Consider the following 26,243-nt stretch of genomic DNA (forward strand, 5'->3'; position numbering starts at 1 on the left):
CGTTCCCTCCGCTCCCCCCGGAGCTCCCCAGCCCCCGCTGACGACAAACAGCCCGTTAAGGTGGACAAATAATTTTTATTCGTGCATGCAAATACATGTCAATACTGCAAACTTCTTCCATCGAGTCTCTCAAACACCGAACCGGGATGCTCTATCCGTGCCCAGCCAAAGCTACAACCTCTGCACGTCAGTGCTACAGCGACACACGGGCCCCGCCGGGACCCCCCTACTCTAACACGAAGGGAAACATTACCATTGGGAATCAAAACCGAAATAAACGGAATAGAATTTACTCCCCCATATATCCCCATTTCATTTTACAGATTTTTTTTTTCTTTAAATTATAGTTTTAAATAGAAGCTGAGAATGCGCCATAAAAATGAGCATTAAATCCATCGTAGCGATGGTGCCTGCTTTATACATGATGGGTGTACACCATCTTTTATTTCATTTACATTTCAATCGAACAATAGATTTGCAAAGAAAATGTCTAATACAGACGTAAAAATATTCACACTAGAGCTTCACAATCGGTTGTACAATTGACAAACAGGCCTCTTTTCCCAAACTTTCCAGCTAAGCAAATTTATAAAATGTAATCAATGCAACAAGAAAAAAAAAATTTTCTTTAAAACTTCCAGGGAAAAGAATACGCAGTAAACAGTATCAATGCGACAGCAGATGCTGCAAGCTAACCACAATACTTCGGAGTGGCTGTACAGTGGGTATGTGCAGTACAAATCAAAGCCACGTGTGTTGTATCACAACTACTGTATAATGTACTTGTTTGCCCAGCTAAGAAAACGCATGCATTCCCATGCCTTGGGTAACGGAGATCTACTCTGGAGAAATCCATGGGCTATGTGCAAATGACCTTGGCTTTTGGCAGTAAGAAACGCAGCCAGGCTCTGCTTTATTTCAGCTTTTACAGCAGAATCTTGAGTGATTAAAAGCTTCCACAAGCATCCTTAAATAAATGGGGTGTGGAATTATGTTTGGGCATTGGGCACTTAGATTATTCAGATTTGTTTCATTTCATCAGCGACAGTTTTGGGGTTTTTTCCCACCCATGTCCTGCTCCCTTGCCAGCAAAGAGATGCAGGGGGATGACTACTGCCAAAGTCAGCTGTTCGTTTATACTGGGAAATTGGGTCATTTAAAAAAGCACATTTATTGTGTTCTGCTTGCAGAAGAGGTCCCTCAATGAGAGGGAACTTCCTAACAAAGGGATTAAACTACAACATAAAAATGGACTTTTACATCCTATAGATCATCTGATCATTTCTCACTTTGTTACACTCTCAAATTCAACACCTTCCTTTAATACCAGTCTAATAATGAAAAGTCTGTTCACAAATATGATCAAGGAGCTGCTGGCATACAGTGTTTATGTACAGCAACAGGTACAACTTGACAACTTGTGCTTAAAAAAAGCAAACAAAACAAATGTTTGGAACTATTCTGAGTTTAGATTGAGTTATTTTAAGCGTTCTTTCCTCAGCTGTTTCTGACCACTGTGCATTATTTTGTACCTCATCCAGCCTAGTACACTATTATACAAGAACAGCATTCAGCTCTTGAGTACAGGAGAAATTAAAATTTCAATTGAGTTATCAAAGCACTAAAACCTTCCAAATTAGACTTCTACAAAGAGCTTAATTAAGAGGTTATTTAACATAATCAGCTGTGTGCAACTGTTTTCTTTTTCCTAAATCAAATGCCAAACTTCAGTGTCCCTGTACTAGACTACCAAGAACCAACGCCAGTTTGCTTTGCAAAGAGTCTAACCTTGCCTTTGAAGGGTCTAGTATACATTCTACAATGCAAAATCTGCATAAACACTAAGATTCATTTCTTGTCACCTGTTTACAGGAACAAAATATCAGTAGCAGGGCAATCACTCTGCTCTAAGTATACGTTAAGAATGTACAGATAGTTACTTTCTCACACAAGCATTCTCCCAGCACAAGCATTAGTCTCTTTTAAGACCTATGTGGGAAATGAGGCAAACCAAGGAATGAATCCAGGTAGTGAGGCAACACAATTAACTTAGATACTAATAATTCCTGTCTCTCTTGCATGTGAAATCCCTGCTGTACCCCTAATGGGGAAAAAAAAAAATTAACCAAACCAACCCAAAATGCTTGTCCAAGCAAAGCAAAAGAGCCAATCTCTTCCCCCGATCTGCTCAGGGCCTTCTTTTCTGACAGCACAGTAAATTAGGCCAAAACCTAAATGGGCATCACTGCTATTGACACACAAAGGTAAGTCACTCTCTCAGTGTCAGAAAATAAGCCCTTCCATAGCCCAAAGGCACCTGATTTACAATTAACAAATGAATACATACTTGTTTGTGAAGGGTCACAGGCTGAAATTTCAACAAAGAAGGAAGCCAGAGCCAGGTGCTCCCACCTGCAGCTCCTTCTCCCTGTCAGGGCACTGGAGGGCATCAGTTTGGTGGCAAAAACCACACAGTCAGTGTTAAAACCCTAAGACAAAGCCGACATGCTGTTAAACCCTCAAATAATTCTTTTGCCTGTCATTATAGGTTAAAAATTCAACTAGAAAACTCTAGCCTCAGTTGAGAGCCAACTTTCCACATGAAGTGCATGGTCATCCTAGAGAACTGCTCTATCACGGGACCTCCTGCTGCAGACAAGAGTCTAGAGATACACTTGTTCTTAAATATGCCAAGACCTTGGCAGGAATATGTCAGGCTTATTTCACTGGACAAACAGGCAAATGTGTGTAAGCAGCTTATCCCAACCCCCTCCAGCAGAGCACAACCAAGTTTTTAAAATTGCCATTTTAAAATTAAAAAGTTAAGGTAAATACACAATCAATTTATGTAGTATATATTCACCCTCAGATCATGCTGAAGATGTTCTGTGGAGTTCTGGTGCACAGAGGGCTCTTTCCCTGAGGGCAAATAAGGACTTCTCAAACCTTTATATTTTCTCTATTTTTGTAACAAAATAGCAATTTAAAATTTAAAAATCTTTTAAAAAAATTACATCACCTTCAACATGGAAGATCTCACTGTTTAAATATCCATGAAAGAGACATACTTGTTTGCATATCTGTTTTGGAATTACATTGTACAGCAAATAATAGTATCTCAGAAGCATTTCAAAAGTAATATAAATTCATATTTACAGAATGGTCTTGGTATAAAATATACAACAATCATATTTATGTCTAACATTCTAAGTTAAAGTTAACATCAATAGGAAATAAGTTAAGGTGACAAAGGTGGTCTGGTTCTTGTATCCATTCACTTCACGCAGCGAGTGAAAGAAGCGTCAGTCTAACCCTAGAGTGAGGTGGCACTGGCTGGAGAAGGTACAGCAACAGCCAAAGGAAACTAAGAAAAGACTACTTGACTGTTCTTCTACATACATTCCTTGACATTGGAGTATTAAATAGATGTGTAAGATCTTCCATACTGACACCAGAATATCAAAACTAACCCTTGGATTTGCAGGTATATTTACAACATAATTATTTCATGGACAGGTTCGTTAGGAGAGATATCAAACACCAATATTTACTTAGTCTAATCAGTAACCCTCAGGGAAATGCCAACCCCCACCCCCCAGAAGCGTGCACAAAACAGTTATCAAAATCTTACCCGACCACATAGCTGTGATTTTGTAAAATAACAACTCAGACGACCAGTAACATGATCCTCTTTAAGCATTTTGCTAGCAGGAAAAGCCCTTACATGCAGTACACCTGGTGAAAGATCAGCTTGGCTTAAAATATTCCAGTACAATTTTCAGAGTAAACAACTTCACAGAAGTTAATAAAAACATAAAAAAATGTAAAACTTGTCACAAAGAAAAGTAAGAGGACAAACAAGAAGATAGTAATCATCAGGAAGGAGAGTCCTGCTTTCTTAAAAGAAAAAAAAAAGTGGATTTTTAAGCTTTTCAAAAAAAATATGCCCAGGGCTCTAGTTCATGTGTATTTATGAAAACCAATTTTCAGTTGACATGTCTAACATGATTCTCAGTCACCTCTTAACAGGGCATAAATTCATACAGTTTTCAGCACTCTGAAGGTCAGATAATGCTATCTCATTGTATTTTCAAGGTCTTTGAAAATAAGTTGCCACTGAATAAACAAAAATTAAACCTGAATACAAGATTATGATTAACAACATTTAACAAAGGTAATTACAACCACCTTAAATTCCCAATATTTAGTTTAAATTAAAACAAAACAGTACAAAAAACAGCAATACCATCTTGTTAGTCAGTGCAAACACTAGATACAGGGTTTTCAAAGGAAAGCCAAGAGCACCTGATACTTTTTGCCAAGTCATCTGGATCCTATAATCTCCAAGTTGAGAACTATTAACGAAAAAAAAAGAAAAATAAGAAAAACACCCAAAACTGCTGTTACATTAGTGCATAACCTCTCAAAATCGTTGAAAATTGTTTCATGTGTAGCTTGGGGAAACCAATACCTAGTACATTAGCTGGAGGACTTAGGCACTTGATTTACTTCTGATAACTTTACTTGGACAAGTAGCCTGTGTACGGTACGTGTATCTACAGTACTAAAGCATAAACTGGGGGAATGGAAACCAAAAGCTGCAGCAAAGCACTGCCCCACAGACCTGCAAATAACACAGCAGTGCAAAGCTAATGGTGTGTTAACCCTGTAAAAGCCTCAAGTCCAAATCTCCACCTCTCAGTCTTCCAACAGGAAACAAGACTCCATGCAAAGTTCCACAACTAAAGAAAAAGCAGCTGCAACAAGACAAAAGTTCTTCTCTTGTGAAACAAAATAGAGACAAATAAGTTAGTCTTCCTTTCACTAGATGTATCATCGTAGGATCCTGCTAGTTTAAATAACTGAGTTGTTAGATTTCTACAGAAGCCATTTTCAACAAGAATGGCTCAGATACCGCACCGGATTGCTACAAACTCATAAAAAGCTGCTTTAAGCTTAAGTAAAACAATGTCCAAATTCCATTCATTTGTGGAAAGTGAACGCCTTACCCTACTAAAGTAAGTTTTTTTTTCTTCAGAATGCTAATGCGAGAGGGGCTTGAAGTATCAAAGAGTCCACAGGAAATGCATGACCCCAATATTATTTTTTTTAAAAAAAATATACATTATATAATATATATTATATATATAAAAAGCTAGTGTAAATGCTTCCATGGTGTGGTCACAAGCTGGAAAGATGAATGCCTTTCAGCTGTTAACCATCCTGCCATTTGCAACAGGCTTTAAAAAGTCATTTTTATCCTCAGACATAATGTGAGCAGTTTTCAAAATGAGGCTGCCAACACTGACTGATGTGCTGATGGGCAGGCAGCTTGCATTGCTAACAGATGTTGTGATCGGCTGACTGAAGCAAGAAGTTACGGGCAGGATTGTTTTCTGCTCCTCCCTGAGGAGAAAAATAAGTTACACAAATATTAAACAAGGACATGCACAAGTATCCGGAACTGAATTGTGTGCATTAAATAAATACTGACAAACTCATTTTTAGCAACAGGCTAAACATCTTCCTCTGGAATGGTACGCTCGAGATGTTAAAGTAGTCTGCCTCATTTTCAAAGGCTGCTTTACTCATTAAAGACTACAGAACATAGAAACCTAAAATAGTGTATTTCAAAATCTACCTCTCCTTGGAGATTTGTGCAAACAGTCCGCCATTTAACCTTTTGAAGTTTTTCTTAATTTCTGTTAACTATAAAAATATTCTGCATTTTTTGCTTACTGACTGTGAAAGGTATTTTGAACAGCTGTGACACGTTTCAGTGTGTACGATTACAACGATGCATACGAACAATGGTACCAGCCTGGGACATTCAGCTTTGTGGCCTAATTCTATTTCTTAACAGGTTCTTCTCACTCCACCATGTACAAACAATGCAGATGTCTAATCCAAGTCTGAGCAGGTACGTAGTTCATCCTTACACAACCATGCTTCCACTATTCTGATGCTTCTGTTTGTCTAACACTGGCAGACACTGCTGTTTTGTCTAACACTCACAGAATCACAAGGTCTTCACCTAAACTTTGTCTCTTCTGTTCCATAGATTCTTTCTGGTGCTGCTTTAGCAGATGCCCATTCTCTACAGTTGTTCCATTGAGCAGCTGATCCTCTTGGGAGCTAATCCCTAGCTGTATGTCCAGAATCTCCTACAAGAGAGAAGGAGAAATGCCCATCAACTCTGTCCCTACCAGCTTTACATTTTCCTATTCGGTTCCACTACATTACGCTAATAGAAACAGGAGTCTGGTCATAAAACTCCTTCATTTTATGTCCTGCTATTAGAATGTCTACCACATTTCACTAAAGGAAAAGCCAGTTGTTCAAAGATGGCTGTGAATGACAGAAGCAGTATAAACTGTGAGCTGTTTTTAACTTCACTAGTATTAACTGCCAGGTATATGAGTGAGAAGTACAAGACCCCGAGTGCTAAAGAAGGGAAATTGGATGTCATTACTAGGACTAAAACCAGAAGGCTTTGCTATCAACATACTAATCTATAAAGCCTAATGAAAAGACCCAGTGACCTCTTAGGAACACAGATTTTTGTACTCACTTCTATCTGTTCCCCTTGCCCATCAGGTTCGTCTGTATCGAGGGCTGACAGCTCCAATTCAATGTCTCGGTCTGGCTTTGTGTCTGCACAGTCTTCAGGATAATCAGTCTAAAAAAGAATGAATATGTTCTCTAAATATCAAGTTGGCTTTTCACTGGCTTCACACAACACTGGAGAATTAAAGTGAAAACAGAAGATGCATTTCCAGCACACAACATTTCTACAGTACAAGAGAGCTAGTCAGACAAAAATGAACTTCAGGCATGGACAATATAGGATGCAAGGCTTAATCCAATCACAATAAAGTACTGAAACAGATAAAATGAATACTAAAGAAATTTGAGTCCATTGTCAAAATGTTTAGATTTGTAACATGCACAAATAGACAAAAACTAATGATTGCATGAAAATGATTGTCACATTCTTCCCACTCTGTAAATGCATGTTTGGAGCAGCAGCACAGCAGGTGCACCTGCCTAATCTCAGGGAAATAACTGAGTGCAACAACAGCGACTTAGCTTGCAAACAATGTGCTATAAATATTTGGGAGTGTTAAAACCAAGTTTCAACTCTTAGTTAAAATTCATGCAATTATATATATATATATATATATATATACACACACACATATATATAAACACCCTCCAAGATTTGTTTCATCCCAATTATCCCTTTCTTTACCTCACCATTCCTCAAATCAATTTCCTTGCTTAAAAGGTTTAAGGTAAGACGACTGCCTTCATCTAGAGAATTCCACTTCTGCTGCATGGCAAGTGCATTTGCCTCTCTCTGAAGGAGTAAGGAGTTGCTTTTGGCCTATGGAGAGAAACAGCTCAGTTACCAAACACTACACCTAAACCATGTGCAGTCAGACAGCTACACTAAGAAAAATGTATTTAAAACACTTTACTAAACAATTTCTTTTAAATTAAAAAACCCTCATGGTATAATAACTGGTCTTACCTGCTGTAATTCAATACTCAGTAGATCTCCAGTGCTGGAATGCTTTCTGTGACCAGACAAATCTGTAACTATGAACCTGTCCCTTTAAAAGAAAGAAGGCAAAACTAGGAATTAAAGTAAGTTCTCTAAATCAAACACCCCATAACTTCATTAGTCTATCAATGTTAGATTTTTGGACAGAAACTAGATGTGATTTATATAATGTGTTCTTCATCTTCACTGTGGCTCATAATACTTCAAGGCATTGTATGAAGCAAATATCCTTATTTAACATATGGGTAAGATGTGGCAAGAAAACTTGAAACTACTCAAGATTTTGACATGACAACTTGGCAGTACCTGACTCCAGTTCTTTGACAGATCTCTCAAGGGATACACTCCTAGTAATTGTGCACTATTAACTGCATTAAGTATTAAAACTACACAAGCTTTAACCTAGTTTTTTCCAAGGCTTTATGCTGGATAGGTAAAAAAGTCTTTAAAATTAAGACTATCTATTAATAGACATTCCAGATTCCCCACACACACAGAGGGCTCTGAAGAACTGCAAGCTAGAGGAAAAGCTGTGAACAGAGCTGGGGAAGGAGTCTGTACCGTTCTGCATAACGTGCTGAGGAGGCAGAATCTGAGCCATAGGCACTCCATCTCGAGTCTACAGCGTTGACATAAGGGACATAATCTGCAAAAGAATTAAGACAGCATTCACTATCTTCTCTGCTCTTCAGTGGGACATACACGTTCTTTAGCTCTTTGCATTTCATAGCTGCAGCAAGCACAAAGAGGATGAAATGCTCATGGTGTGCATAAACCATGAATTCCTGTCACACAAAGCCTGAAGCTGTACCTGACACACTGATGGGCTTAGTAGCACTTCCTTGGGAAGCAGTGGCCTGGATTGGATCTGTTGTGTGATAGCCTGTGCGGGATGACCTGGAGATTGCACCCCACTTGGAGATGATGGGTCCATCGCTGAACGGGATTATAGGATCTTCCTCCTTTGCCCTTCTCTGGGTTTCAAATAAATGCACTCTCCTTTTAACGTCCCCACTGTCCAAATCCTACATATTCAGGAGACAGGAGATATACATGGACTCATTTGAGGTTATGCACGTTCTTCAGTTGGCCAGTAACTTCTCATTATAGTTGCCTATTTACAAAACTGGGAAAGGATATTCAAACAACTTCAAATGAGCAGAACTACTTTAAAATACTACTAATGGAAGCTATGACCTTTTTTTTTTTTTTTTAAAGGCTGGTTTAACCAAAGAGAAGACACTTCAGCATGTAAGGATCATCACACTAATGAGAGAACATGCAGAAAACCCCTACCATTAACACGGCATTGGAATTGGCAATCACATCCTTGGGCTCTGAGTCGATAGCATTTATACAAGAGCCAATAGTGCCACAAGACCACGGTGAATAGTGAGAGAGATGGTCTTCCTCAAATTTAGTTCCACTCAAATCACTGACACTCTCTGAGAACTACAGAAAAGGGAATAAATAAGCAGTGAATAATAAAAACAGGGAATTCAGTTTTAAAATGAGAAGATAATTGAATTAAATAGCAGTAAATGTATCTCAAAAGTAAATCAAGGAGTTCCAGCCATATTCAAGACTTGACTTGGGGACAACATAAGCTGTTTGGTCAAATTTTAAAACAGTGCCCCGGGCAGCTGTCAGAGGGCAAACTCTGCCATACAAATAACTGCCTGGCCCACCAAATGAGAGACTGAAATCTGTGTTAGTGTCAGGTTTTTTTAGGCAAATATCTACAGTAACTTAACTGAGAGGAAGCCGTGCATTTTCCTTTAATGTATTAGCCAGTGCTAATGTGAGTTCCCCTTCTTCTTTATAGGACTTATCACAGAAGTACACAAGGTCCTACCAGTGCTTTTGGCCACTTTTAAGGGAATGCATTCTTTGGGACTTGATAAGGACTTGAAGTTTGATTCGGGCTAGTCATCAAGTCAGGCCATTTGGACTATCAAAGGCAATGCACTTTTTAATGGAAAACACAACTGCTGTTCCCTACACAAAAACCTGGAGGTTCACAGAGTTCAATAAAATTACATTTCATTTAGTGAAGCTGAATTGAATCACTTCACTTCTTGACCCTTTTTCTGCAGTCATGTTACACATCACCTTAATACCAAATTGAATTGCATCATTATTAGATATCACTTTCCTTCTGCTAGAAAATTAACTTAATTTTATGAACAATAAATGGCAGGTAGAAAATATTTCCTAGAAATATTAAATGGCATCTTACAGAAACAGGAAGGAAAAATAAAGAGGTTCTTTGGCTTCCCACCTCTGTGCTGAAATCTACACTGAAGAGAGGAGAAGGTGGTGTTGGAGATGGTGTTGCCATAGGAAGGGTTGACGATACCAGAGGAGTTTTCTGTGTGTGGTACTGTGCCCATTGTTCTGGCTTCCGTCTCAGCTGCTCATCATAACCAGTCTTCAAATGACCACAAGGCTCCTAGAAAGAATAAATACAGGACTGGATATCCCATCATACTCTAATCAGAAGGCAAATACTTGCATGGGACACACTTGGGTCCCCAAATTTCCTTGGGTCTGTAACCCTCCACTGATATCACTTGAAGAATTTCACAAGAATTTGTAGGCCTGTGTAAGGCAAGTCAAATCTTAGATAGGCAATTAATTCAAACAACACAAAGAGGCAAAGGGGCCCTGGTCCTGATGCAGATGACAGTGGTCTGTTTTGCAAGCCCATTTTAAGGTTAAAAACAAAACAGGAACTTTGTCCAAGTCGCACGTCTCGATCACTGTAATAAACAGGTCTATGCTAATTATTTACCAACTTTCCAGTAATGACCTTCAGAACCAAGTCTGCATAGAGCCTTCCCCTCCTGGCTCTCACTTACCCTTGGTAAAGGCACAGTCCTCTGCTCGCTGGGAGGTTGACAAGCCACAGAGTAGTACCCATCCAGAGAGTTGTACCTCTCCCTCAGCGATGTCTGATAGACAGATGAGTGCATCACATCCATGGGAGGTAAGGAATTGCTCCTGATGATATCATCTCGGGGGTACATCTGCGGGCGCCAGATGCGCCGGCTGTCGTAGACTGGAGCGTACATCCCAGAGGGGACAGGAGGGACTGGTCCGTAGGGCTGCGGAGGAGGAGGCTGGTAGGGAGAATTCAGCCGGTCTCGAGGGGGAAATGTGCTGTAATGATCGGCATATGGCACGGAAGCAGGTGGGAGGGAGGATTCTGGAACGTTATTGGACCTCACAAAGCGAGGAACACAGGGAGCCACACCAGCTGGTACTGTTGGAGGTGCTGGATAATACCCTTAAAAATTGGAAAAAGGCATATTTAATGCAACCACGAATGACCCACAAATTTTACACCGTCTAAAACTGTAAACAGCATTAGTAAGCACCTTTAGAGAATGAGGAGTCACACTTTACAAACCTCCTACTGACCCTACCGTGTTTCTGTTAAATATCATTTCATGTATGACAACCACATTTGCAGATGCAGTGCTGGCCCTTCACCAACTGGACCCAGTTTGGAAAATATTGCTCCTATGTACTGTGGTGTAACTAAGTAACTGAAAACACAGAATCTTCAGCAAGTCTTTATATAGAAAGTTAAAATAGTTCTCTCTAAAATAAAAATCTATATTACTAAAAAATAAAATGTCTATAAATAACCATTTCACACTTGATTTATTGCTCTTTCTTTGGGAGGATTGCCTGAACATCTCTACCTTTTGAGAGCTTGTGAATGACTCAGTGCTAAAAACCACAACTGTTTGCCTGAATATAAGCATGCACAGTGCAACCTAAAAAGATAAGTGGAACCTTTCAAAAACATTCCAGCAAGCACAAAGACGTGTAAGCCTCCCAGAAGAAGTGTGCTATGCCTCTGAATCCTGCCCAAGGATACCCTCATGGATGGGCCATGGCAAGAGCAAGACTAAATAAAAACAATTAAATGCTAACAAAGGAAAAAGTAGATGAAAGACCTTGAGGCTCAAGTTCTTCTGGAGGCTGAAGTATAAGCTGCATAACATACCTGAGAGCAAACCACAAGTCCCTCACATGCCCAGCAATTAACAAGATTAGTATTTCATTAAGAGAACATTCAGCTGATATTTAATAAAAATGAAATAAAATAGACATTGATGAAACAGACATAAAAGTTATTTCTCATAACTTTTCTCATTTTTCCAGAGAAAAGTTCAGAGCTATTTCTTAATCAGTGCAGATCTCACTCACCTGTCTGTGGGTACTGTGGAACTTCATATGACAGCTGAGTCCTGGGGTCTTGGAAATATTGAACATTATCAGAATGTGGAGGGTAGACAGGTACTCTGGGAACAAATGGGCTGGATTTTGGAGGCACAGAATTAACTTCTGTTCCAATATTAGGAGGACCAGCTGAGGTAGCTGCTGCCTGGCTCACAGGAGTCTTGGGTGGAGAACCGATTTTACTGAAAAGGATTACCAGGAAATCATTAAACACATATCTTCACTTATTTCAGTCAGTCACCTCCCCATGTACACTCCCACATAACATGGAAATTTGGGCCTTGACATTTCCTCCGGAATTTTGTTTTTCATAACCTGAACTGATGCTACATTTTAGACTTTCTCCTAGGAGAACTTAAAAGTGGACATAAATGTTTTGATACCCTTTCTAAGTGTATTCTGGTAAAGACAAAGGTTTTGAAAAGCTGTTTAGAGACTCAGTGCTTCCTGCAGAATTATCTGAAAAGTTTTATGTGAAAATCCCAAAACTAGAAGGTTTCAAGGAAGTGCACACTCTGTGCACTTCTTGGTTTTAGGAAGTCAAATTCTGTATATAATTTATCGCATATAGTAACATACTTGTACGTAATAACCCAATGGTATGCAATATATATAATTTATTTGTATGCCATAACTTTTTATTTTTATGTAATAACCTAATTAAGATAACGAGGCCTGGTAATTAAGATACCAGGCTGAGAACAATTGAGGTAAGAGATTAAAGGAGAGATTTCCATTTTGTCTACATTGCACATGAGTATTGAACAGCTAAAACAATGCACTGCAGTGCAAGACCTTACACAGCTCTGCAGCCACTGAGCACCAGCAATTACTGCAAGCCAGGACCACACTTCAGTATCTGTTGGCCACCCACAAACCCCATTTATTTTTTTAGATAATCTAAAAGCAGGATGTTCTGTTGAATTGCCTTGGTGTAAAAAAGTCACCTACTTTTCAGGAAGTGATTCTGTGGGGGAGCCAGAAGCGTTCTGGCCGTTGGCTCCAGCCTTCCCTCCCTTCTTGGTGTTGTCCAGAGCTCTCAGGGAGGTGTCTGCGCAGCGGGGGATCAGCTGGGGAACCCCAGTTTCTAGATTAGCTATTCCATTAGTACTTGGCACCATCTTGCCCGTTGCCTCAGGGCTTCCTATGACAGAGATCACGTTTCCCGTGGTGGTTGAGACGGTGCTGTTTACGCCAACTTTGTTCAGAAGGGGGAATGTTCTCACTGTTGCGCTGATTTTTTTGTTCCTCAAGCGGTATCTACAAACAAACATGTGCAAACACACAAAAGACAAGATGGTATAGAAAGTGCTTATTGTGAAGTTTAATGGATTTGCAAAACTAGCAAAAAGAAGGGATTGACATGGAACACGACATCAAAAATTACCAACTTATTTTCAACAACTGGAACTCAAAATCATCTCTCCTCTTATATAACCCATTCTGCAGTTCTTTGAAAATGCATTTGGGTGAAAACAACTTCAAGAATGCAGAGCTGCATATTGTTCAATAATGCAGTTCACTCCTTAAATAATTAAAATGTAATTAACATTCTCTTCTGTATGTAATATAACCAATCCTTTTAAGACACTGAGCTTGCACTCAATTGCAGGAAAGGAAATTTTACCTCATATGGGGTAAAATAAAAAATAAAACTGGAATTAGTCTGTAGACATTGCTCTGCTGTATCTTCAATTTCATATAAAGAATTGTCGTGTCAAGAGCCCCTCCAAATGAATGAATATATGGAAGAGAATGTTTTCAAAAATCTCTGTAGATTGCTTGGATTTAATTTAAAAGGAGGAAAAAAAAGGAAAAAGTCTCCCACACTCACTTTTCAAGCTCTTCCTGAGAATGAGCAAATGTACAGTTTGTTCCTCTTGGGCACCCCCCTTGCTGTCGAAGGTCTCGGCACATACTTGTTTTGTATTTGCTATTTGGTTGTGGCTTAAAAAAGAACAACAAACAAAAACCACAAGACATTCCTCTTACCATCTATCAGACATTCACATAAAAGTAGGCTTAAAATACAGAAAATACATCCATGGCATGTTTTTACATTTTGCATTTTTAATCAGAAAAACAAGGACACTCCTTGTTGAGGGGCTAAGTTGTCCTTGTATGGGTTTCTCTACGGCCAGCTCTGCTGCATTCCATATTCACAAATGTTAGGTTTTCAAAATCTGAATGCAGTAAATAACAGTATCATCAATTATCCCACAAGAAAGGCCATAAATATTTCATATCAACAGTAATCTTCAAAGTTGCATCTCCCAGTAAATGGGAGAGGAAGCTGAAGACATGATGCAATGCTCAAGTCTGGTTACCTGTGGAGTTTCATGGCCTTTTCTACTGTAATTCTGAATGAAATCCACCAGCCCATGGACCACAGTCTTCACAGCCACCATGGCATTTTCCAGCTGCTCCCATGTTGGAGATGCTGCATCTAAAATGATGAAAAGCAGGGTTGTCACTCTGTCAGTAATTCCAGTATCATAAATAAGAGGCACACCTTGCATCACTTTACAACATCAAGTACTAGGACCGAACTCGGAGAGCCCTGAAGAAGAGTTTATTATGTTCATTGATGGGAATTTCAAAACCAGGAATGGAGGTTATCATCTTAATTGACTTTGCTAGATATGAAGAATACCAAGAAAAGTTTAAAAAGCTTGATTTGCATACCTGGATTTGGATCTATGTTTGCCAGGAGCTCTAAATGAGGCCTCAGCCTGTTTAAGTTTGCAGGATCCCCCGTGCGCTGCAAGACAATTGTCAATTCTTGTACACTCTTAGCAAAAGATTCTGGAGATTGGAGCTGAAAATAAAGGGAGCATTAGTGTGCTGCATCTTACAACTGTCAATTGCTGATCTTAAAAAGATATCAATGACATTGGTTCCTAAATGCAATATAAGGTGTCTTCAGATGGCATATAGAGAGGATCAGTGGAGAGAAATTTTATTTCTCAACTCAGAATCTGCCCTATGAAGCTTCATCATAAGACACCACAAAGTTAATTAAAGTACTTCATATGATGAATATGCTACATTAGGGGAAAAAATTTCAATCTAGTTTTAATTAATATTTGATAGGACTATGAACAAAAAGTTAATTCATGGAGTTCTTTGATTTTTCTTGTAACATTTAATAGTCAAAACTAATGTTACAAAGATACTAAAATCAACCCCTTGACAAACCTTGTCAATAATGGATTGCATGTGTGATTTATGTGCCAGGTCTCCATAAAGAAGGGAAGACCACTGTTCTGGTGATATTCTAAGTCCTGCTTCCATGGCAATGTGAACAATTTGGGCATCGTGCTCTCTCCGCAAAGCCTCGTAGCTCCGGAACTCTTCTTTCAGTTGCATCAGAGAAGAATCTTCATCCCTTTTAGTGACCTAATAAATAGTAACAGTTAAACATTCCTTCTTTAACCAAAAATCTCCATGTTCATCATAAAAAACAGCTGCACAGTACAAACCACAAGAGTGGTGTTTTACCTTAAAGCATGATGCTCTATACAGTAGCTGCACAACATGACCAATGCTTGTTTTAGAGGCCTGAGGAAATCTTGGTTCCAGCCTTTGCACAACAAAAAGTACCAGAACTTTTCTTGAGAGTGCAGAGCCATCTTCCAGTGCCAGTAATACAAGTTTCAGTGCCTCCTCTTGCATAGCTTTAACACACAAAAATGAAAGTTTAATATATTCCAGAAAACAGCAAGGCTGCTGTATTTGAACAGGTACGCAGGAACATCTAAATCATCTTGAATGTAATTCCTTATTGCTTTTTGTTTTACTTAAAAAAAAACTCTTTAAGAAAGCTGCTAGTTTAGAAGAAATATTTGGAACCACTCTAAGCACAGCAAACTTAGAACTAAGACTAACTTCCAGTAATAAACACATCAGTAGTGCAGTTTTTATACTTTTCTCCACTGGGCAGTCTTGTACCCATTGTTCTTTTGGACACCTCTTCAATGCCACACCATGAAACTATAAAATAAATATGGGAACAGTACTGCAATGCTATCAACGGTTACAGGAGTCAAGAGAGGACAACTTCTACTTTAAAGAGAATTTTCTTGCTTCTGCACTTGCTTTAGCTGCATTCTTAACAATTAATTTGTCTTCTATCAGAGATATAAATCATTATAAACTCCAAAAGTATGCTGCAGCTGAGGTTAGGCTGATTGTATTGACAGCTATTCAATCCCAATAATAGGCAGCAGTACAGCCAGCCTGCTACACTCCATTACAAACTGCACAGCGTGTGCTTAATGACTCCTCTTTGCCAGGATTTTTGAAATACTTCTTCTCAATTTCAAAGAACATTTAATGGACCAGCAGGGGAAACAACCAAAAACTTTATGTCAGAAGATTTTACTATTATTTGGGGTTTTTTTCCCTTCTTCTTTCTTTCTGGCAGAACATCTTCAACTGAACAGAAGAAATTTCAAAACATTTTTGTAAAGAAAAGGTACAGCTAAAAATATTCTGTTGCAGATGTCCAGGACCCTTACCTGGTCCTAGAAACTGGCACCCTCGTGCCCTGACAGCAGCCCAAAGGTTGGCAGAAAGCTGCTGAGGATTTTGGTGCTGCAGGATGAGCTCTGTGACAGTTCTCTCTCCCAGCGACCGAGCTGCCCTCATGGCTCTGACCCGACCTTCCTCCTCCACCAGCTGACAATTCACCAGTGTCACAAGCTTCCTCTGCATGGGACGGCTCAGTGCACTCTGATTCAAGCTTGCAACACCTTCAGAGAAAGGGAGAAAAGGCAGAGCAGTGCTTCTCATCAAATTCATCTGAGTGAAACAAAAAAAATGTCTAACAGTGTATGTCTTTCTCTAGGACTTGGATACCAGTCACAGGTACCTTCCCTTCTCTTAGGCAACTCTTTATAAGGTAATTCTTTATCAAAAAGAACTTTAATTAAAATCTTAAACTGACATCAAAGCCATTCTTTGGGGAAAGTTCAGTTTCAGTAGAAAGTTAGCCCCAAGGCAGTATTAATAAACAGAGTATTTTGTAAACTTAAAAATAAGAAAACCACAAACAAGTGTCACAAGTGTGAATAAGCTTTTAAAGACACAAGGCAATTTTATTAGAAAAATGAGAGTATTATCTCACTGACATTTACAATCAGTGCTGAAAACACAATGCTGTTAAAAGCAAGCTACATCAAAATTCCACTGTTCAGCAGAGACTCACCTTTTCCTCCACTTAATGGCTTTAAGTAGAGTGCCAAATCCTCAACACATTTCTTTGCTACTTCATAATGTTTGTTCTCTCCTACATTACTCAACTTTACTGTCTGATGATCAGGTACCTAAAAAATGCAAGGGGGAGGAAGGGGGAGCAGAATTACATACACCTGGCTGACCTCGCCGATGGTACCCACATCACCATCAATTACATAACACTGCAGGTGTGCACTGGAAACACAGGACCCACCCAGGGCACGTACACGGCATAAGGAACAACAAAAGGGGCCCAAGATGAAGATTGGCGTGATGAAAGATGGTTTTTGTTATTACTCAACATCTTAAAGACAGAAGTAGGGTAGAAAACAATAACCAATGTCAAAAAGATGAAGAACACGAGATCGGAGAAGGTGATCAGTATATCAGATCAGCATGATTTACTACAAAAAAAGCTACAGGGCAAAATGAACTAGCAAGAATATAATAAAGCAAAGTTTAAAAATTATTTAAGCATCATTTGGGCATGCCGAAATCTTCCAAGAAAAGAAGCAGGAAACTTAACTCAGTGGAAAAAAACTTGAAATAGAGTAACAAGGTCAGATAAGGAAAACAGAGGGAGTGTTAGTCATAATAAATTAATTGTTTGGAATACATTGCAAGAAGTTAGGAGACCATGAAAATAAATGTTGTAAGATCACAACAATGATCTGACACATAAAGAAAAAGGATCATGTGAACTTGAGAAACAAAACCACTCTGACATAATGTCATTACCAATAGGCACGTGATGGGACATTAAAAAGCGAAGTAAATAACATCATCTTGCTGCCTCACCAAGGTGTTACAGAGAGAGTAACATGGAAAAGCACATGAATCAGCATAAGGGGAACAGACTTATTTAGTCTCCATAAAGTGCAGTACTGATTATATAATCACTGTTTTGCCACTGCTACGAGACAGCGCAGGGAACATTCCTGGCCTGATTAGCCAGTGTCTGCAAACGCAACTGAAAAGCCATCATCAAGCATATTTAAAAAAAAATTATACACACACACACTTCTGGAACTTGGTTAAACAGCCACTTCCAAACAAGTGACATTTAGGAACGAGATTTCTCACAAGGCTAAGATGAACGAGTGCAGTCTGCAGGTTCACTCATTCTACTGACAACCAGGACAGACAACTGTCTGCTTCCCAATGGGAATTTTTCTCCAGTCACAGTTCAAGAGCCTTTTAAAATCAGAATTCAGGTTACAATTAGAACACGCTTTCATTTTATGAGAAGATGGCCCTGAAATGGTGAAGGTGCTTTTAGAGTACATATGGACTCCTAGAGAGTCCAAAGTTAAGCTTTACCATTTATTTGGGCTAAAACGAGGAAGAAGGAGCAGCACACATATTGCAGCTGGCACGAGAAGGCAACAACACAAAGGGGCAAAACAAAGAGCTGCTTCACTCATACCTGGGCTCCAACCAGCTGGAGGAGTGCAAAGTTCACAGGGAGCACGTCGATGTCGGTGTTGATGGCAGTCTGGTCAAAGGGACACGCCTTGCGATGGAGCTTGTTCAGGCAGGTCTTGCACACGGTGTGAGAGCAACCTAAGCTGATGGGTTTGTGCACATTCTCATCAAACTCATTGTAGCAGATTGGGCAGGACAGAAATTCTGTCCACTGAGCTGCCTGCACAGGCATTGTGGAAGCTGGACACTTGTTTAGCAGGCTAGCAGACCATTATTTCACTGTACTATGTTTTGGCAGCTGTAAGTGAATAACAGAGTATTTAAAACATGCTTTCTGGCAATTTAGAATAACTTTTAATTAAAAAAACAGACCACAATTTCAATAATCCCAAATCTTTACGCTAAACTACTCAAAAACCCCAACTCTGGGTTAGTTTAACAACTGTACCAAAAAACGCTCATGAACTAAATTAGTGCAGACTACCCTAAGTTTAACACATTCACAATAAATGGCATTAATTTTGGGGGGGGGGGAAAGGGGTGTGGTTTATAATGTTATTTTCATTGGAAATTAAGTAAAATGACACCTTCCTTCTGCAGATTTTACTCAGACTTAATCAGACACCAAACTAAACTGAGCTTTGCTTTTTTATAAACACGTTTTCTCTTTCTGTAAAATACAAATCAACTAACAAATATCAAGAGCTATAAGAAAACACTAAAAGAGTGAGAGACCAGTTTTTAGTTTTATGATTTTCGTGTTATTTCTGCCTTTTCTTGTAAGAACTGGAGCACTCAAGGGTAGAGATTGCTGTGTGCAATTCTGCTTTTCATGTTTCTACCTTACATATAACTATGTCCATGAACTCACAGCAAGAAAACCCTTGATGTATGTAAAATCCACGTATTAAGGACCTATGATAAGGCAAACAATAACTTCAGATGGCTTCCTTGTCTCTTGAAACGTCTCACTCTGTGCAGTAACACCAAAGAAATTGTTTACATAAGTGTGTTTCAAAGAAAATACGGCTTTATGGAGATTGTTGTTGTATCTTACATAAGTCACATTCCTGAAAAAGGTACCAGGCCTAAGAAGTTCATTGAAACCCTTCACATCCAAGCTTTCATCATCAGGATTTACATTCAGAGCTCCACCCCGGAGGGAGCAGCCCCACCCTGGGCTGTGATGTGCCACCGTGTTTGCTCTCTAGGCAACCTACAGACCAGTTGGGTCACTTCAAGGCTATGAACAAGCTTGTTACAAGTGCAAATACACAAATGTTTTAATTACATGTTTAGCATTCTATTTTTTTACTCTGATGACAGAAAAAAGGTAATTGTTCAGAGGAAGCTGAGGTCTCCCCTCTGTGTTCAAATTCAGAAACTCCTTACTGCAGTTCCATTGTTGGCTGTGCTATGGTTTAATTAATGCTAAAGTACCCAACCATTGAAAGAATTACTAGAAGACCAAATAGACTCTTATCTGTGGATGCATTTTATGTTAATTATGACCATCTGTTTAGAAATCCTATTTAGTACTATGAACATTCAGTGCCCTTTAAGTAACAGGATACTTGTACAAGATGTCCTTATCTCAGCGAGCTTTTCAATGTTATGCAGCAATTTTTGCCTCAAATGAATTCCCATAGTAAAAACTACCAAACTGGAAGTTGAACCTCTCAAAACCAAACTGCTGAGGTTACACTCCCAACATAAGCCAGAAAATTCCCATGTACTGGACAAATCAGATTTTCCTCCAGCTTCTATGAAAGCACAGCCAAAGCTCTAGCAGGGATGAACAAACCTAGTCATCTTTAACATGCTACTGCCACATGTGTCTTTTAACCAAGGAAGCTTAAAAGCAAAACAAATAAGAATAAAGCCAAACACTGAGCCAAGAGGCCCAGAAAGATTTCTGATTCCTGTGTTAAGAATCCCCCCATTTCCTTTAGCACATCTGCTTCCCTTCCCAAAGAGCCGGACAAGGGATGCGCAGAGCAGCACAGCCAGTCTGTGAACGCTCCTCACAGCTTTCTGCAGCACCACCAGAAACACTACAACACAACGTTACTGCTGACCCAGGGCTGAGAGTGGTGCTTTTTCACCCACTGCAAGACACAGGTAGCAGCAGAAAGCACACCACTCTGGGAAGTGTGTGACTGTCATGACTCACACGGGGAAAAGAGGCTGGCACACAGAGAGCTCAACCGCTGCTATGGCACTAACGAGCTCCTAATAAACAGTGCCTGTGTCCACACTGCTCATTAATTATCTCAGACACGGGGATCTCTGCTCTGAGACAATACCCACGTTCCGTTTCCACAGGTGCTTCAGAGACTTGCAAGAAACCACCTCTCTGTTTACGAGCTTTTAAAATACAGTTGTTTTCCTGACCAGCATACAAATGAACACAGCAGATTCTTCAAGTGTGCACCACTGGTTTTTAAAGATCTATCTCTGGGTGTTTAATCATCCCAAATGACAGACTCTACTAAGCATGTGTTGACCTTCAGATTTCTTGACAGGAAAAAAAAATCTAATTAAGCCAGCAAACAGCTGGGAAAAGCTCTCGACTCCCTAAACTTCAAGCAGCCATACAGGGAGGAATCTCCATACTTTATTGAGCCTGCCAGCTCTCCTGCCACTCTTACACCCCAGTGTGTAGGAAAACAATCTCACATCTCCTAATTACCATGTCAACTCCTACAAAAAACATAAGCCAAATGTTTAATAGATTCTTGCTCCTTGTCAGAAACAATGTATTTCAGGGATGTCCTCTTGAAGAACAAATTGCTCCAGCACTCTAAACTGAGCAAACACAATGAGGAGAGCAAAAAAAAAAGAAGGTAAACTAGAAATCCTTTGGATTCTGTTTTTAACAGGCAGCACACTCCATTAGAACAGCTATCCTTGGTCTGTCTGTTCATTCTGGCAGATGGGTTATCTACCTCTACACTACACAGGGCTCCTCTTCCCCGTCAAAGTAGAAACACCCTGCAAAAAAAAATCCTAAAGAAATGGCTGATACAGAAACTGGCCAGACATACAAGGAAGCAGTCTGAAAAGTCATGGCAGTTGCTATTTAAAAGATCAGTACATAGTGAAGTTACAATTAGTTTTGTAGTGCTCCTACCAGAAGCACTACTTCAGATGACAAACTGAGAAACGTACAAGCCTAAGTTCAGGAATCATGTAATAATAAAAACCAGTACAGCTGAGCAACGTTGTGTTTTTAAAACAGCAGTATTTTGCTATTGCAGTAATGGCTGCAATGGATCAGAGTAACAATAACTGACTGATTTTCTCATTTTAGACTAGAATATCTGATTGAGTTGGAATGAGAGATGGAAGGGGAGATAAGTGAAACCTCAAGACCTTCCTCAAACAGCTGTACCACTTCCAAATGATGGAAGTTGTAAGACTTAGATGTCTTTAATAATTTTATATTAACTTTTAGCTACCTAATCCCAAGACATTCTCTACAACTAATCTAAATCATTATGCTTACTCAATAACCTCTGGACATGATAATCAGAATTCAATTCTGATTTCCTGGAGAAACCAAGTTTAGGTGTTCATGCTGTTCTGTTAGTCTGTTCCTCTCCCACACTGCTCAGTCAGGGCATTTGCCAAAATGCAGACAGGCAAGTTTCACCCCTTATCACAGAAAGGGCTGAAGGCTTAACTCAATTCCCCCACAGTGTCAGCTCTGCTGGGCTCAGGCTGCCTCCATCAGGTCCCTTGTGGGCCGTGGCAAAGACAAATAAGCAAAGCTTGGTTGAGAATGAGACATGGAATAATTCTGTCAGTGCTCAACAAAGGGAAGTCTTCTCCACAGATGAAGGAAACGCTTGGAAAACTTGTGAAATTATACGGCATTTTCACAACTGAGGCTCAATTACAATCCTACTGTGATTTAAGCCTAAATCTTAGAATTGAATTGATTTTGAATCACTAAATTAAAGAGTCCTTGATATGGACTTGCTCTTAATGCTGACTGCAGAGATCGCGGTATTTTTTTTTTCTTTTTTAAAGTGATCTCTATTAAAACTTTTCATTTATGCAGATGAATGGTTGGTTTGCACTACAAGGAGGCAGCTTTTTCCACCTTTCCTTTCTAAGTTATGTAGTTCCTGAAAGCCTTCTGACTGGGTCAAACACTCACATATCACATAATATAATCATCAGTATTAATGTATTCTCTGGAATACGTTCTTAATTTCTTTTATTGATTTCTCTTCAACAGCCATCATCCACAGATCTAAAAAAACTGGCTTCATTAAAGGCTTAGGGAAGGGCCATCCCCGTAACAGCTTTGCATCATTCAGCTACGATGGCTTGAAATTGAAATAAATCCTCTTTACTGAGGTGCCTTGCTTATTTCTACACTCCATAATATCTGTCACATGCAAATCTCTTTACATCATATGAAAATTCTACATGTAAAGTCTTTAATGACCATTCAATATAGTATTTCAATGCAATTATTCCACTGAACAATAATGCTCTTGTGACGATCTGCAGCCCAATTCAAGGCGCAGAAAAGTCACCAATAGAAATCCTGCTGGGAAGGGACTCATCATGTCCAACTCTGCTTCTTGCAGGAGTGCCTGACACTACAGCACGTGTCCAGGGGCATCATCCCCACATTCCTGGGGCTCTGGCACACTTGGTGCCATGACCACTTCCCTGGGGAGCTGTTCCAGTGCCTGGCCACCCTCTGGGGGAAGAGCCTTTTACCAATGTCCAAGCTGAGCTTCCCTGAGAGCTTCACTCCATTTCCTCGTGCCCTAAATACAGATCTGAACATTTACACATACCCAGGCTACGTTTTGCTGAAACACCGACGGGATTCTCTTGTGAACTGGTTACAAAATCAAAGCTTGAATCCCCTCTGCCTCCTTAAAACGTGTGGCTGAAGAGTGGTGCCTATCAACAGGGGTACAACATAAATCTACACCGGTGGTTGCTCAGTGACTGCCAAAGTTCACTCAATTCAGGGTTAACTGCCCCAAAGCAACACCAGAGTCAGTGCACCCTCAGCAGCTCCCGCCTGCTCCTCCCTGCTCAACACTTCTACCACAAATCACGCTAGTAGATTTTAAAAGTTTCCTAAACACTTACGTAACACCACTGTGGGTTTTTCCTTGTGTTTCCTAGGTGTCCCTGAAAGGAGAGCCTGTCCTTGCCACCAGCCTGATACCAGCTCAGCTTCTGTAACAGTATTGACTGCTCAGGACTCACTGAAGGGCAAATAAATGAAAATTTTTTCTGCCACCCAAATCAGTTGAACTCTCTCTGAATACAATGAATTCCCTGAATCTAAGCAGATCTGCTTTGACACAGTTACTCCAAGAAAAGATACAGTGTAGAACTCCCAACTTTTTGGCAATATTTTCAGTGAATAAGGACTCCCATGTATGGTTTGGTTCTCCAAGATTTTTTTTTTTTTTACATGACCTCCATATTTAAACTATAATTTTTTTAGATGAGAAATTCTGTATTTTAGTATTTTTTAAACCGTTTCAATGAAATACCATTTCTATTCTGAGATGTAGGCAAGAAAACACAGGGCTCCACAGGAGCCGGAAAGCCTTTCTAAAGGTTGTACAGAATGGCTTTAGATGCCCATGGACAAATAATTTTTTTCTTTCCTTAGGGTTGTCCAGTCAGCAAGGAGAGACCCTGAACATTCATCCCATTAAGGGTATGTAAAATATCACCAAATGAAATACAACATACTCCTAACAAATACTATCAGCTATTACTATCTGGGCATTGTAAATATTTTATCTATTTTTAAACAACAAAGCCTTAAATAAATGAGATCAAGATCAGGATTTCACTTTGGGATACCTAAAGCACTGACACTAAAATTTGTTAGAATTTAGTATTTTGAGAGAAATGGCCACAACCTCAAACAAGACAAAAAAACAAGTTAATAAAAACACCTTTTCCTGGAGAACGTTTTGTTTATAAGGCAGAAACAAGAAATAGTTCACAAAAAAGGCATGAAGGTCTGGGGAAAATGATTCACTACAAAACTTAAGACTTCAGTGTTTCACGGAATAATACTTATACCAGCAACATAAGTTTCAATTTCTAGTGTTTCCACAGATGTTTAGGAAAGACCCAAGGTCAGAGAATAGTATTTTGATTCGAAAATTTACAGCTGTACTGGTTGCTTCTCTTTTCAAATTAGATCTTTTCTGCCACAATTGCAGATTTACACCCTTGTAATCCAAGGGACTGTTTTTAATTTTAGTTTCATTATTGTGATGTAGCTATAATGGCCATGAGAAAACAATCACAAAAGAAGCTACAGGAACTACAATTAAACCCAAACAAAATTCTAAGTTTGCATGGAAATTAAACAGGCCTAGATCAGAAAATCTCCTGGTTGCCTGTCTAAACTTTGTCATTATTTTGTCTCGTTACAGATCCATGCCATTCTCCTCTGAACCCTGGATGAACTGAACACTCATCACTCTCCCACCACTCCGCTGCCCTTCTGTGCTTTGTGCTGACTCTTACACTCTCCTGGAAACCCTCCGTGCACCTCGAGCATCAGCAGAACGGGGACACGCTTTTCCTGCTCAGTCGTTGTGTGTTTTTGTGTTTAAGACACTTCAAACATGACACGGTGGGTGCAGTTCCAGGGCCTGTCTCCCACCACGGCTCTCCTCCACCATTACCCTAACGCACAGCTCCATGAGTGTTCCACACTGGGAATATTCATGGCTCCGGTGCGACTCTCCCCGGTGCCGGGGGCACCTCAGTGCGGACTGCCCGGTGCTGCGGCTCCCAGGGGCTGCCAGGGAGGGCACCGGGAGCTGCTGCCTCCGTTCGCCGGTGCCAGGAACGCCGGGCGGCCCCGCGAGTGTCCCCGCGGCTTCGCCCGGTCCGCAGGCCGCTGTCAGCCGCACCCGAGCCCGGCCCCGCTCCCGCACCAGGCCCGGCTGCCGCTCCAGGGCCCGGGCCCGGCTCCCGTTCCTGGGCCCGGCTCCAGCTCCTGGGCCCGGGCCTGGCTTCCCGCTCCCGCACCCGCTGCCCAGCCCAGCTCCCGCCGTCATTTCGGAGCCGCCACCAAATGGCTGCCCGGGTCCCCGGGCCGGCCCCGCGGCCTGGCGGGGCCCGCCGGGCGCCGACACCTCAGCGGCCCCCGACGGGCCGCACCGGCCGGGCTCAGCCCGACGCCGCTCCCGCCCGGCTCCCGCAGCGCCGGGAGGCAGAGGAAGGGCCGGGGTGGGTGATGGGGGTGGGGGGGGAGGGGGTGGGGGGGGGAGCGGGCGGGGCCCCGGCGGGTCAGCGCGTCCCCCGCGGCGGCCGCCCCCGCGCAGCTCGGTCCGACCCGTGCGGTGCGGTCCGTACCTGCTGGGCGGGGGCGGCGGCCGGAGCGCGGTCGGGCGGTGCCGGCCTCACGCGCCATGGGGCGGGCGCGCGGCCCGGCGGAGGCAGCGGCGGGAGCCCCGGCGGCGCCGCCTCATCGCGCTGACAGCGGCACCGCCGCCACGCCCCGCGACGCCGCTCTCGCGAGACCCGCGCGCCGCCCGCCGCACGTGACCGCGCGGAGGGCGGGAGGGAGTTACCATAGAGACGGCCGTGCAGATGCGCCCGCCGCACGGGCCCCGCCGCCAGGGGCAAGCGGAGGTCATAGAGACGGCGTGACAGAGCGGCGGCCGGCGCCGCCAGCGCTCCCTGGTGGCGCACCCCGGGTAGAGCCGCCTCAGCCGTTCCTCGGTGCGCAACGTTCGCCTCT

At 41.2% G+C, this 26,243-nt stretch overlaps 1 protein-coding gene and 1 non-coding gene across 4 annotated transcripts; both read right to left on the reverse strand.

The window, feature by feature from the left end:
* Nucleotides 1-55: 55 nt before the first annotated feature.
* On the reverse strand, nucleotides 56-25,943 carry RC3H2 (ring finger and CCCH-type domains 2). 3 transcript variants are annotated; one of them, XM_036393757.2, is made up of 21 exons: nucleotides 25,856-25,943; nucleotides 18,486-18,782; nucleotides 17,031-17,148; nucleotides 16,342-16,575; nucleotides 15,323-15,498; nucleotides 15,020-15,220; nucleotides 14,507-14,639; nucleotides 14,149-14,267; nucleotides 13,656-13,768; nucleotides 12,773-13,081; nucleotides 11,789-12,003; nucleotides 10,429-10,856; nucleotides 9,849-10,019; nucleotides 8,864-9,019; nucleotides 8,379-8,592; nucleotides 8,129-8,213; nucleotides 7,535-7,616; nucleotides 7,253-7,387; nucleotides 6,572-6,679; nucleotides 6,016-6,164; nucleotides 56-5,406 (listed from the first exon to the last, which is right to left on the reverse strand). In XM_036393757.2, the coding sequence occupies exons 2-21, from the start codon at nucleotides 18,714-18,716 to the stop codon at nucleotides 5,208-5,210; spliced, it is 3,576 nt and encodes a 1,191-aa protein (XP_036249650.1). In that variant the 5' UTR covers nucleotides 18,717-18,782; nucleotides 25,856-25,943; the 3' UTR covers nucleotides 56-5,207. The 3 variants fall into 3 exon arrangements, with proteins under 3 accessions (XP_036249650.1, XP_036249651.1, XP_036249652.1); XM_036393759.2 differs by having other exon boundaries at nucleotides 5,293-5,406; nucleotides 6,035-6,164; XM_036393758.2 differs by lacking the exon at nucleotides 25,856-25,943 and having other exon boundaries at nucleotides 18,486-18,948.
* Nucleotides 14,728-14,841, reverse strand: LOC118693594 (small nucleolar RNA SNORD90). The gene has a single exon (XR_004981277.1). It is a non-coding gene; the product is annotated as a small nucleolar RNA SNORD90 (small nucleolar RNA).
* Nucleotides 25,944-26,243: the final 300 nt, after the last annotated feature.

This window comes from Molothrus ater, chromosome 20 (genome assembly GCF_012460135.2).
Source record: "Molothrus ater isolate BHLD 08-10-18 breed brown headed cowbird chromosome 20, BPBGC_Mater_1.1, whole genome shotgun sequence".
Classification (NCBI taxonomy): domain Eukaryota; kingdom Metazoa; phylum Chordata; class Aves; order Passeriformes; family Icteridae; genus Molothrus; species Molothrus ater.

Excerpts from the sequence above, each read along its gene's own strand:
- RC3H2 (XM_036393757.2), bottom strand. The coding sequence starts at position 18,716 with ATGCCTGTGCAGGCAGCTCAGTGGACAGAATTTCTGTCCTGCCCAATC. Across the intron at positions 15,499-16,341 it reads GTGCCAGTTTCTAGGACCAG|CTATGCAAGAGGAGGCACTG; the intron begins GTAAGGGTCCTG and ends TGTGTGTTAAAG. Across the intron at positions 7,388-7,534 it reads TGAGTATTGAATTACAGCAG|GCCAAAAGCAACTCCTTACT; the intron begins GTAAGACCAGTT and ends TTCTCTCCATAG.